At 41.7% G+C, this 13,859-nt stretch overlaps 1 protein-coding gene across 7 annotated transcripts in view; it reads right to left on the bottom strand.

Moving 5' to 3' along the window:
* Nucleotides 1-13,859, bottom strand: part of LOC119649635 (protein furry) — a 582,748-nt gene that overhangs the window by 550,186 nt on the left and 18,703 nt on the right. For 6 of the 7 annotated variants that reach the window (XM_038051881.1, XM_038051885.1, XM_038051884.1 and 3 more), the window contains exons 2-5: nucleotides 6,785-7,066; nucleotides 383-1,074; nucleotides 202-315; nucleotides 7-144 (exon numbers count right to left, since the gene is read on the bottom strand). In XM_038051881.1, coding sequence (XP_037907809.1) covers nucleotides 7-144; nucleotides 202-315; nucleotides 383-1,074; nucleotides 6,785-7,066 — 1,226 coding nt within the window. The remainder of the gene's footprint in view (nucleotides 1-6; nucleotides 145-201; nucleotides 316-382; nucleotides 1,075-6,784; nucleotides 7,067-13,859) is intronic. The other variant, XM_038051882.1, reaches the window with a different exon arrangement.

Raw genomic sequence — 13,859 nt, 5'->3', positions numbered from 1 at the left:
ACTTACCGCCGCCACGGGAACTAAAATCTCCACAAATAGCCCTGCCAGTGCATGTTTGATATCCTTGTCTTTCACTTCAAGAAAATATTGTGCACATTCGTGCATGAACTGGAACGATGCCTCGAATTCCTCGATTGGTACCATCTAAAAGAAGTAATAATGAAGTTTCTATACAGATCAAAAGCAAATAAACTTCGTTACCTTTACACGAAAGAATTTCATACCCATCAATAAACTTATAATACTTTGTGTTGTGTTCGGGCTTGGCTCCTTAGCCCTCAATTCTTTTAACTCACTCATGAAGCGTTTTCTTACCTACAGTCAAATTTAACAGGTTTAATGCATTTAAATCGTTCCAGCAACACTCTAGTCGTGCACTTACCGAACTGAAGCGACTCTGGGCTAAAACCCCGATAACTTCAGCATACAAATCCGCAATCATGTGAATGTTATGTGCATTCGGATTATTCTGCAAACCTTCACGATATTTGAAGTGTTTGAAAGCCAAATTTTCGATATTCTTGACAATATCTTCATGTCCTGGATGAAACGGCAATTGCTTCAAAACTTCTATTAACGCCAAGCAAAAGATAAACTCCACAGCAGCTTCACGGCGTTGCAATTGGAATTCAAGATCCACTTGTGTTGCTGGTTTCGGAGCGATTTTCTCTACTCGTTTCAAATCATTTTTAATTTCAGCATCAGACAACTGACGACGATGCCAAGCAAGTAGGGTATGCAATAAAGATGGTAAACAATGTTCAGCGACAGATCCTAAGCCGGAAAGCAACTGATCGAATTGTGCATCCTCGCCACGTTGTAGAAGTTTGGATAAATTTTTATCTGCACTTTCCATCATCACAACTTCAATTTTCTTTTCTGCTTGTTGGGTGAAGTCGCTAAATAGGTTTCGCATAACTATTTCACCTGGGCGAAGAGCACTGTCTCCGCCAGCCTGCATGTCGCCAGGGTTAAGCATGGCTACTGATCCGATAATAGAAGCTCGCGATTGGGTGCCCCAAGGAAGGAGGGCGTGTCGGGTTGATGTTATTATTGTTCTATTGGAGTCTGAATCTAAAATTAGTTTATGTCGAATGAATATAAAAAGAAAAGTCTTTAGAGAATGCCACTTGTTAGTTTATTTCCAAATGTTAATTTCATTTCAACTATCTGCCCAAGAAGAAGAATGGAAGACCATTTAAGGTCTGATCAACTGCGGAAGCACCTTTACCCATAAATCACCATTAAAGCCGGATTGGTTTGGTTTGGAGGAGATTCAAAAGTAAATATTTGTGAAAAATGGACTTTGCAAAACAATAAACAGTATGAGTAGGGAACTCTCGGCGACGTAAACATCTGCGTGGTGGTGACAGAGGATAAAGATCGAGAATCCAAAAGTGGAACAGCCCAAAGAGACGTTAACGGCGTTGAAACTCCCTACAATCGGGCAAAAACGGAACTGCAGAAAAGACTTCGCGAGGCTTTGGAGTCACGATGATGGAACATTTCGAGCGGAACAGTTTTTGTAAGTTGAAACAACATCATCAGCAAAGGCTAGTAGCTGAGTGTGCTTAAAGAAGATAGTACCTCAAACATTTACGGATGACTTTCTCCTCTTGTTTATGGTGAAGGGTCTCGAAAGTGATCAGGCTGCTTTTATCTGGCCTCGTACATTGGTTGAAGTCAGCCTAGTCAGTCTTATCAATCTAGTCTCCTGACCGAATTCTCTCTTCAATTTTAATGCGCGCAAGAAGCGTAAGACCAACACATCTGTTATGGCCAACGCTATTGTGCTCCGCACCAGGACTAATATCCACGCGTCCCTCGGGGAGTAGGACCGGTGTGTCCGGAGGTGATCAAATCAGCGAGAGAGATCTCACTGAAGATGGATTTTCAGATCTGCACGAATTTGCCTCCAATGAATGACAAATGAAATTTCTTTCTTGTATTTCGAATTATACTTCTGTTTTCTCAAAATGATAAGAATGGTTATAAATTCAACTGTAAAATTACACATAAATGAATGCGGCAAGTTTTGGTGAAAAACCTTAGCAACTGGTGAACGGTTGTGAACTGACTGTCAACTTCAATTTTTTTTTTCAATTTTTTCTTATCCGATATCAAGGCCTACTCCGCCACGGAAAACACCGATGGTAGCATCTGTCAGTCGAATTAACAAAATTGGAAATAAATTTCGAATGTTGTTAACCGTGCTGCACCACAAAGGGACTACAAAGTGAATCCTACCTACTAGTAACTTCTCCTACACCTTCCAAAGAACAGGCGAAAGAAAGGGAAGCCAGAGACGTGAACGGAACTGACTTGATGTCAGTTCGAGTGATCGAATCTGCGCAAGCCGGACACCGCAAACCAGTTAAGGTGCTAAGTGGTAAACAGACGCATTCTCTACCGGATTGAGATGAGATTTTCCATGGATGAGGACAGAGAAACTACTGGGGTACTTCTCAGAGAAGTCAAACACGAGGGGATCGGGTCTCTGGCGGTACGGTATGGTGGAAACCTCGTCACACGCGGACTGCGGCATACGCTTCTACCTGTTAACACATTAGACTAAGTTTAGGTCGAAAAACATAAAGATTGGTCAAATCAACCTGCTATCTGTTGGCAGCGAGGCTGACAAAGCTGCAGGATTTCCCCTAAATTTTTCTGCTGCAAGAGCCGTGGGTTCGACTTAACAGAATCTGTGGCATTGGATCAGTAAAGGGGACTAGGATCCTCTACGATGAAAGATCCATAACACCGAGAGTTTGCGTCCTGATGTCCATATGGTTAGAGGCAACCATCCTGAGACAGTTCTATTCCCAGGACTAAGTTACGGTCAGCGTACGATATCAGATAATTGGCATGAGGAAAAACATCATAGTTGCCTCCGCTTATTTACCCTATGATTCTTTGTATCCTCCGCCGCGCAAGAGCTTAGGGATCTGGCTGCGTATGCAGAATCAAGTGGTCTCGAACTCTTAATAGGTTGCGATGCGAATGCTCAACATATTTGTTGCGGCAATAGCAAATGCAATCCAAGAGGAGAGAAGCTATTTAATTTTATCACATCAGCTGATCTTATGACTGCGAACATAGGGTGCACCCCTACGTTCGTGGGGCCGAGAAGAAGCGAAGTAATTGACCGAACAATCTGTACATCAAAAGTGTTAGAGTTAATTACACACTGGCGAGTGCTAGACGAGGTCTCACTGTCAGATCACCGATACCTATAATTCAATCGGACTATTGCGGGTGATCAGTCTGCAGTAAAGACGGAAAGACGGAACCCCAGGAAAACGGATTGGACAAAGTTCAATTAACTTCTTGGCAATAAAGTACAGTTCCCTAAGCGAGTAAAGACTCCTTTAGCGCTGGAAGATGAATTAAAAACTCTGAACTGCACACTTTTCGAGTGCTATGAAGAGGCTAGTCCTATTTCCCGAGGCCCAAGCGGTAAAAAGGTTCCTTGGTGGAACCGGGAACTGCACAAACTCAGGAAATCAACCAGGTGACTTCTGAACCGTGCTTGCAAAAGTAATAAGAACAAAGACTGGTTAAATTTGAGGAACTCCAGACATCCCGGTTTTACGCCGAGGTCCACCAATTCGATATCCCTAAAAGTTGTCTGGCGTCCTGACCTAAGCCATCGCTCCATCTTAGGCAGGATCTGCCTCGCCTTCTTTTTCTACTATAGATATTGCCCTTATAGACTTTCCGGGTGGGATCATCCTTATCCATACGGATTAAGTGACCCGCCCACCGTAACCTATTAAGCCGAATTTTATCCACAACCGGACGGTCATGGTATCGCTCATAGATTTCGTCGTTGTGTAGGCTACGGAATCGTCCATCCTCATGTAGGGGGCCAACAATTCTTCGGAGGATTCTTCTCTCGAACGCGGCCAAGAGTTCGCAATTTTTCTTGTTAAGAACCCAAGTTTCCGAGGAATACATGAGGACTGGCAAGATCATAGTCTTGTACAGTAAGAGCTTTGACCCTATGGTGAGACGTTTCCAGCGGAACAGTCTTTGTAAGCTGAAATAGGCTCTGTTGGCTGACAACAACCGTGCACGGATTTCATCATCGTAGCTGTTATCGGTTGTGATTTTCGACCCTAGATAGGAGAAATTGTCAACGGTCTTAAAGTTGTATTCTCCTATCCTTATTCTTCTTCGTGTTTGACCAGTGCGGTCTGATGTTGTTGGTTGATTCGTCTTCGGTGCTGACGTTGCCAGCATATATTTTGTCTTGCCTTCATTGATGTGCAGCCCAAGATCTCGCATCAATGGCCGCCTGCTCGATCTGGATGAAGGCAGTTTGTACGTCTCGGGTGGTTCTTGATGTCGATATCGTCAGCAGTGAGAAACTGGAAGGCGAAAAAGTAACTTCAAAGCTGTGCAGAGTCCTTAAAAGAGATGAGTAGGCCAAGTTGGACTCTCTTAGAAAACTCGACGGTACTTTCACGAGCTCTAGACTGGATTCAGTGTAGACCCTCCTGGAAGTACACCGCCCGGGAGAACGTGGCTGTGCTTGCTGTTGATCGGGATCATGAAACGGTGTGTAGAAATATACAACGTGCCGTTGATCTGGCAGACATTTGATGCCTCAATTAATCCAAATAAAAACACAAAGGTGTTATTCACAAAAAGGAGAAAACTGGATGGAATTTGTCTCCCAAAGATGAGGGGTACAACCCGAAGAAGTGAAATATGTAGGAATCACTCCATATAGAAAGATTGTTTGGAACAAACATGTAGAAGTAAAGTTCAAACGAGCTCTCACAGCTTATGGGCTGTGCAGACATGGGGTGCCACGACATGGAGACTTATGCCTCGTGTGGTACTGTGGATATCCATTGTTTGCTTGTCTTATCTCGAAACCTTAATCGACAGAGAGCCGACTGGTTTCCGCTCTCCATCTTCTGGTGAAACCTTAGAACTCCTGATTCAGACGCACTTCCTCGCCAGGGTGGAAAACTTTGAGTTAGAGCCTTGCTTGGAAGGTATGCATACGCGGGACTATCAAATCGGTAATTACCAAAGATAAGATGGGTTAGTACAGTGGCCTTGACCAGTATTGAATTGCGCATTAGATAATATACATGCTAAGAACCCGGATAATCCAGGCAGATCTGGGAGGCAGCCACCTAACCAGAGTTGTGGCCAAAGACCGATGCTCTGGTTAAAAGTGATGCACGAAATTTTGCGATTATTGGACAGGAGTGGGGTGAAGGCGGAGGCGTATGTCAACGACTTGGCGATATTAGTGTCAGGGAGGTTTCCGTCCATTATGAATGGGACCATGGACATTGGGAAAAGTGTGCCTGTGGGCCGCAAGATGAGGGCTCGGCATAAATCCAACCAAAACGGAACTGATGCTATTTACGATCAAGACAAGGGTACCCGAATTCCACCTACCGCAACTGAATAATCAAAGATTGGTTCTTTCCTCCAACGTAAAGTATCTGGGTGTAATCCTGAATCGAAAGCTAAATTAGAGATTGAATGTAGAACTGCGAGTTAAGAAGGCCTGTATAGCCTCCTATGCCTTCAATGTTTTCTGGATGTACACAGCTGTGTTGCGTCCCATCCTAACGTACGCCTCTATTGTATGGTGGCAAGCTTTGAGCAAAAAGTACAATAGAACGAAGCTTAATAGGAATCAAAGAACCACGTGTGCAGGTGCTACCAGAGCTCGGCAGTCCTACCAGGCAGATGCTATCAATGTACTCCTGCGCCTCTTTTCCCTAGACCTTTACATTAAATACGTTATAGCATGCAGTCTTAACAGACTACGTTAGTCCGGATGCTGGACAGCGAAGCCTTCGCCTATAGTTACATCCTAGACGGAGTACCTCGATAAATCTGGGCATTTCCCCCAGACTATGCCACACGCAAGCTGAACTTCACGAGAAGCTTTACTACAGACTTTCCAACCAGTGCAGAGTGGAAGACCGCCGCGTGTTGCAAGGCTATGACACAGTAGTCTTCACTGATGGATTAAAGATGGTCTGTGGAGTCAGTGCGGGAGTCTTCTCTCACACAGTGTATCCGAATCGTACAGTCTCCCAGGTTTTGCCAGCGTATTCCAAGCAGAAGTACTGGCGAGACTGGAAGCCAGTCGATGGCAGGAGCATGATCCGAGCCCCAAGCGTAACATAGCCATTCTGACCGACAGCCAAGCGGCCAATAAGGCCTTGTACTCAGCAGCGACATCCTCCAGGCTAGTGGGGCAGTACAGAATCCCGCTGAACAGTCTGGACGCGCTCAAGTTCGACCTCTTCTGAGTTCCTAGTCATAACAACATAGAGGGAAATGAGTGAGCTAACGGACTGGGCAGGTGGGGCTCTGTTTTTGGCAGTCCTTCGATGGGTACAGTCTGTATGCCCATGCATGCCCAGATCGGGGTAAACATTCAACCTTTACTGAATAAGCTAGTATTAAACTAGAATTGATCTAACTTAGACACTTTTGGAATAAATAAAAAACTTAATTAATTGTGAATAAGGTGTTTGCTTAAAAGTTATAAAACGCGTTTCTGTTGGTACTCTACATAATCTAATGGCATGAATCCACGCGAAGTTCCGCGTAATCGGGGGTTTGGAGAGCTCAGATTTTTATAAAACACTAACCCGTCGGAGCACAGAAGTCGCGATACCTCCGTCAACATCTACCTAACAATATTTACGCCAAACTTGATATAATTTCCAAAAAAGTCTTTAATCAGTAGCAGCATTCTTTAAAGATCAACAAAAAATATTCATTCCCAAAAGTAACTTACCCATTGATACAGTCGAAGGCCCTTGACCGTCGCTGTATGATCCGTCGCCTGCTGGTCCACTTTTCGGTGATACCGAAAGCGATGAAACATTTTTTGATCCACGATCGTTCAATTTCGGCGTTACAGTCTGTTCGCCTATAACTGCTGCATTCCGTAAAATGGATGGTGATTTAGGGATATTTTCAGTGCTAGAGCCAGAGTTTTGTTGTGATCCATCCGAAGCTAAACTAATTTGCGAAGCTATTAGGTTTGCTGTCGAATTATCATTGCATTGATTCGAGTCTGCAAAAAAAAATATTGGACATTTTAAAAAAATCACAAAGCTTTTTCATTCTTGTGTTCATGTGAAGAAATGAGAAATCGTCACTTTTGAAATTAAAATAACTATGAAATCGATAAGGAATAATCACTTCAAGATTTTCAAGGGCATTTTGACACCGTCACCAATAATTAAACGAAATTGTCTCTTAACAATAATCAAAACATGATTTGCACACCACTTTGAAGAAGGTAAAAATTGGACAGATTTCCTGAGAATCACTTGTCGCTTTGATGCCTCGTAATTCGAATAATTAGAAGGTAATCAATACGTGTTCGCGGTATTTCTAGCAAAAAGTTTTTAGGAATTGTTATTAATTAATCCCGAAATATCGATATTTGCTGAATAGAAAATTTCTACCAGCGACGGAAACTTTGTTGAATTTTAATTCCTAATTAGAATGTTTCAATTCTCTAAACTTTTATCCATCCAAGGCCCGAACACAATTCAATGCCAAAAACCACTAACCCAACTGGATACGAAACTGATTTACACTAAACTCCAACAGTCACACAAAACCAACTAATGAATTTAGCAGGAAGGAAAACTTGCCCGATAGTCACATGCCAGACTTATTTTCAATTTTCCACACAACCTTTGAGTAGACTTTTCCTGCTTGAAATTAACCCGCGTGTATCTATCATCAAATCAATATATACTCGTCACACTGCCATATGTTCCACCAACTATTAAACTTCTTTTGCAGCTAGGGCACAAGTGGTTGACTATGTACCACCCGCTTCCATTTTACATAAACCTGGTGCGGATATTATCAAAACTTGTATTTGTTTGGAGAAAATTACAATTACCCTATTACATATGGATAAAAATAAACAACAGCCGGATCACGTGCTTACGCAATGCATGTGCGAAATTCTTGGAAAATCGACCTGCCGCGAATACAATGGCAATGAAGCTCCAAAACCGGAAGATGTACTTCAGTGCCCTTAGTAGAAGTTTAAATGAATATTACAAACCATTACTGATACCTTAAGTTCACAGCATCACAGCTTCAACGTTTGTGAGCCAAATCAATGGATCCCACGTATTTCGAAGAAATATTTAATTTGATTACTAACTCCGCCATGCTATTTACTTTATACTATCTTCAGCAAAATAAAAAAAAAATGCTGAGATCACGGAAGGGGATTAATAACGTATACTTGGAGTTATCCCACTATGCTAAACCCTACCCTATCTCTCTCGGTGACAGCTCCCACGACAGGCCGAGAAAGAGAATGCATCCAATATCGTTAAAAACAAAATGATCGTGTTAAGGGATCCTAAGGCTCGGAGTAATGATAGAGTTTTCACCTCAACCGACGCGGCAGCACAGGCCTCGGTCCCGCCGAGAAATGGACAAGGGTTATTGACGCATGTACGGTATCAATTAAATTAAATACGCGCTTGCATGCTAAATATTGGCACCTTCACTCAAAGGACCGAGGAACTCGCAAGACTCCTTCGGAAAGGGCGCATTGAAATCTGCGCTCGACAAGAAACCCGATAGTCTAGTGCCAAAAAGCTACAACATGAAAGCGAACGCGGTAAAAATGGCTATAAACTTCTCTATTTTGGTAGCCCACACCCGCAATACGGTGTAAGTATTTCCATGTTGGTTTCCATGATGCCCTTCAAAAAGTCGAACGATTTGATGACCGGCTGCTGAAGTTCACCATTATATCAGCTGATCGCACTATTCATTTCTTCGCTGCGTACGCACCACAGACAGGTTGACCCGATCCCGAAAAAGATGCCTTTTGACAACCTCTCGATGCAAAGAGCTATAACGTGCCTGTTGATGACTGTATCATCATTACAGGCGACTTCAACATAAGTGTCTGAGCGGAAAAGGGTTTGGAGCACGCAAAGAGGGTGCGAGCGTATTGCCGATTTCTGTCGTACGGAAGGTCGCGGTTCAAATCTCACTGGTGGCAGTGGAATTTGCATCGTGATTTGACGTCGGATACCAGTCGAGTCGGGCGAGCACAATGCTGACCACATTGCCTCCTAGTGTACCGTAACGGTCTTGAATGAAGTGCTCTAACACACTTCGAGGCCCTGATCCAACATGGATTGTAGCGCCAACGATTATTATTATTATTATAATGACCTTGTACTTGGGAATACAACATTCACCAAGCGATTGTCTCATATTCCTACATCTTTTTAATAAAAATAATCAGCCATTTAGTTTATCATACATATAGGCTCAAATTTACAAAATCCAAACTCAACAATTTTTTCCAAAATTGCTTGTCTGGAGAATCATCCGAATATGCATCGACTAACAAATCAGATTTTGTGAGAAGACCTGGTGAAAAGTTTAAAGATGATTGCATCATTACAAGAGTCAGGCATCCATTCAAGACAGGGCGCCCATGAATTGTCCGAAAGGCAATGAGGCAGGACCAATATATAGAGGGCTTGAAAACCAGAATGATGGTTATAAAATGGCAACTTTATATTTGTCTACGACTCTGTTCCATGCCAAAGGCCAAAAAAGAAGAAAGATTTTTTTAGAAACAAGCCAAACAAGAATTTTTGATCGACCTGGTAATTTATGAGAACTTAACCCCACTAAAAGCCTTTCGGGATCAACGGAAAACACAGAATTTCCAAGAAAAATTTGATGAATAAGATACAGTTGACAGAGGCCCCTATGCTGGTTAAGTACAGAAGTGATGAAATAAAAATAAAGTGCAATAAATATAGGGTTTATGGGTCCAGGAGATAGTATTAAAAGAATGATAGTTTGGTTAAACTAAAAGTATTTTATTGATTTAACGCGCTTAAATTATTACGTACGTACAGGATGATGATGTGAAAGCTACTGATGATTTATTACAATGCATTCTATTTATATCCTAAATCTAATTACCCCCCCCGGGCTCACATCTACTGCTAGGTACATGCTGTACTTGCGTGACCCACTTACTCATGGTTTCCAGATGTGATTGTCTGGGGGTTCCCCATACTTAATGCAATGACCAGATGTGATTGTCTCGGGGTTCCCCATACTTAATGAGCGTCGCTCTAATTATACTCTACGTACCACATAAATATATTGAAAGTATGCCATGAAGAGGAAGAGTTATGAATCCAGCAAAAGATGACTCCATTAAATATTAAATTGTTATTTTATTTTTAACGTTATGGAATTATTTTCAGTATATTTCAGATATCTACTCAATACTGTTTGACAACATGAATAACTTTCGTTTAATTCGATTCATGGTGTACAGCGTAACGTTGATGATGATCCAACTGTGTGAATTCTTCATACTGTCAACAATTAGGCATGTGTCCATCCACTTTATGGAAAGTTTTGGGTAAAGATCTTGGTTTTCGTCCTTTCAGCATTCAACTGGTAAACGAATTGAAGCCTCACGATCATGTTTCGTACATTTTATGAAAGCCGAGCAAGCCGTTGTTGCTGATCCACAATTTGAAAATTTTCTTCAGTGATGAAGCCCACTTTGAATCAAAGGGGTTTTCCTATGTGACGTTTTCCAAAAATCGATTTTTTCGTTTATATATACAGTGAGCAAAATTGAAATCTTGACACTTTACGAAATACATAAGTATTCAGAAAGGAGGCAAATGGAGTATAACTTGTTCTGCCTCTGTGTGTTTGCAGTAACCAATCTGATGACGCACTTGTCTTTTCGCTTGGGATGTGGATGTGAAATTACCATATTTTACAATATTTGCCTCTCTAAAAGATACCGTTTGACAACGTTAATTGTATTTCCGAATATGCTGCAAAAAGTGTTTGGATTCTTGAGTAGCAGTCAGGGGTGGCCAATTGACCTTGCAGTGGAATAACACATACCAGGAATTTCTTACTGAAACTTCAAAGTGGGACAATATGAACACAATATAACTATTATATCAATGAGGACATTTCAGCGCATTTTGTAATCGCAACCTTCATTGGGATTGAATGCTGCTTTATGGGAAGCGATTCTCAATATTGTTCAATTTCAACGCGTTGTTTTGTTCTTTTGCCCTTCGGGAATTGCACCAGCTCTGAAAATAAACACTTTTCTTCGATGATTTGTAATTGATACACAATGTTGTTGAGATGTTTCAACACATCTTAAATTAAAAGCCCAAACTTGCAGGTTGCTAAATCATACATCTAACTTTTCTCATGTTTCAGTAACTCTTGAAATTGAGGGTCTGATTCTGTTCTTCTTCTTTTCCTTCTTGTTCTTCAGATATATCAGCAACTCTACTGCCTAACAGTTGCCAGGTTGATCTTCCATTGTTCGATTTATTTGGGTGGCACTTCCAATAATTTTTAAAATTTCAACCTCATCACTTTAGGGTGAAGGAGCGGGAGGCCTTCTTCAAACCCGATGAAAACTCGTGGTGATGGAAAAATCGCAGCGGTTACCCCACTTAGAAAGTAAGATGTTGCAAATGGGGAATATTTTGATGTCATCATGGTAAAATTTGATTTGCCAACCCTGGCATCGTAAGGGGAGGAAGTGAAGAGAGAAGGAATAAGAAAGGCACCGTCACGAACGCTCGTCAGGATTGAATTTGAAAAATGGATATATACACCAATTTTCATGGCGATCTGGTAAGCGATGTAGAAATTGATCCTTTGCAGTGCCGTCTAGTGATGGCGAATTTCAGCAAGGAATATAGCGTATAAACCTTCTCCATTAAAAAATGCATATACAAGGTGCATTATAAAAATAATGCGCATTTACCGGGAAAAATATTCATCCAATTGGTACAGACGGTTAAAATTCTTCAAATTAGTCTCCTCCTGCATCGATACACCTGCGGAGACAATTCTGCCACGTCTGGAAAGCACCCTGCAACTCCTCGACTAGAATACCTCGCAGGAACCTTGTAACTTGAGCTTGAATGTTCTCCAGCGGCCCCCAGGGTTTTCCCTTCAGCTCTTTTTTCAGTCGGCGAAACAAAAAAAAATCACACGCAAAAATCACGGAGGTCTTGTCCTGGGTCAGGAAATTGGTAACGACGGATGCTGTGTGGCTGGGGGCATTGTCGTGGTGGAGCTTGAAAACGGCTTTGATGTCAGGCCTGACGCGTGCGACCCGTCTTTGCGGTACAAACTGAAAATGGACGATTCCTCTGACGTCGAAGAAGACAATCAGCATGGTTTTGATTCGAAACTTGCTCATGCGAGCTTTTTAAGGTTTTGTGTGAAACAAAACCTTATTAGAATCGAAACGGTGTCTGTCTGTCTGTCTGTCACAGCCGATTTTTTCGGAAACGGGTGGACCGATTGTCACGAAAATTATCCCATTCCATTTATATGCAGCAAATGGCGCCACTTTGTGTTGAGTTTAAGGGAATGGAGGGTCCAAATTTTTTCTTCATAAAAAGTGGTCATGTGGGGTATCAAATGAAAGGTCTCAATTAGTACTTTTCAAAACTCCATATTTAATATTGGGTGAAACACAGGGGAGTGAGGGCTCAAAATATGACCCCCAAAAAGTGTAACAGGTCTCGTTCTCAGAAACTACCCTACCAAAAAATCTGAAAACAATCACAGTGGTGCATCTCTACAAAATCTAGGCCTCAAAATATATCCGGTTCCGATATCTGCACAAATAAAGTTAATAATAATATATTTTTATACATTTTAGAAATTTACCCGGCACCCCCTTATGTTCACCCCAGAAGTACAAAAAGGTGTGGGTATAGTGAAGAGCATAGTGCACAATTTGGTCGAGTTTGAAGAAAATCCAACTATTATTAACAAAGTTATAGGGGACCAAACTTTACCATTTTTGTGAATTTCGTGTATTCTGCAACCTGTATGACGTCATAATCACATATCAATTCACCAATGACGAAATGAGTTCTTATGAATGGGGGCGCAAAGAATTATCTTGTTTTAGTGTTTTGAGTCATTTGTATATGAATATCAATTACTCCAACCAGACATGTGTGTATGTAGGTATATAGTATATGCGTGCTAATGAACTTTGCGGGTAGTGCCTAATTCAGATAGATGCATATATGTGTACAGTATTCGGAAATAGACAGTTTATTTAGGATGAGCGTAATATCTATAGCTGTAATATGTACGCATGTCTCGTAGTTTGGAAAAATATGAAGGAATATGTTGGATTTGTAGCTATATACGGATAGAAAAATGTGCGTTGAAGTTTCTTACATAAGATGAATACAAAACCTCTATACCCGAAGCGCGAGTTTCCGGTATTCCGACTTGTTTGAATTTGGGAGAAGATTGTGAGTGCCGGAGCCCCGCCCTTTTTGATTCTGAATCTCCTTAAAGGCCTTTTAAAGCTGCTTCGTTGCTGTTGCTGTTTCCGTTGCGTTCTTCCCAAGCCCACACAAAACGCTGTTCCAGTGAGCGCTCCATTACGCAGTGACACAATCGAAAAACAGACCTCGCGCAAAAACACGTCCTAACACTTCTACTACTCAGAGCAAACTGAGACGACTCGCATTTGAAAGACCACCCTATGAATGTCTAATGTCTCCAAAACTGTTTTGCACATTGCACAAACTCAGTTTTTCTTATTGCCGAAAGGAGAAGTCGCTACGTACAAACAATGGGAACGATCGGGAAATGACCGCTGGACATCCAGATTGGTTTCCAACTTTACAATCATCCAATTTTTCGTGAACCATAGAAAATATGGCTATACTTACATAGGTTTAAACTGAACATTTGGCATAAACCTCGGACCTGGTATGCCAGAAATTCCGGAGCCCGTTTTTTTCATCGCCTCAGATTTA

This window comes from Hermetia illucens, chromosome 2, assembly GCF_905115235.1.
Source record: "Hermetia illucens chromosome 2, iHerIll2.2.curated.20191125, whole genome shotgun sequence".
Classification (NCBI taxonomy): Eukaryota; Metazoa; Arthropoda; class Insecta; order Diptera; family Stratiomyidae; genus Hermetia; species Hermetia illucens.
This window is presented reverse-complemented; position numbering and strand designations above follow the sequence as displayed.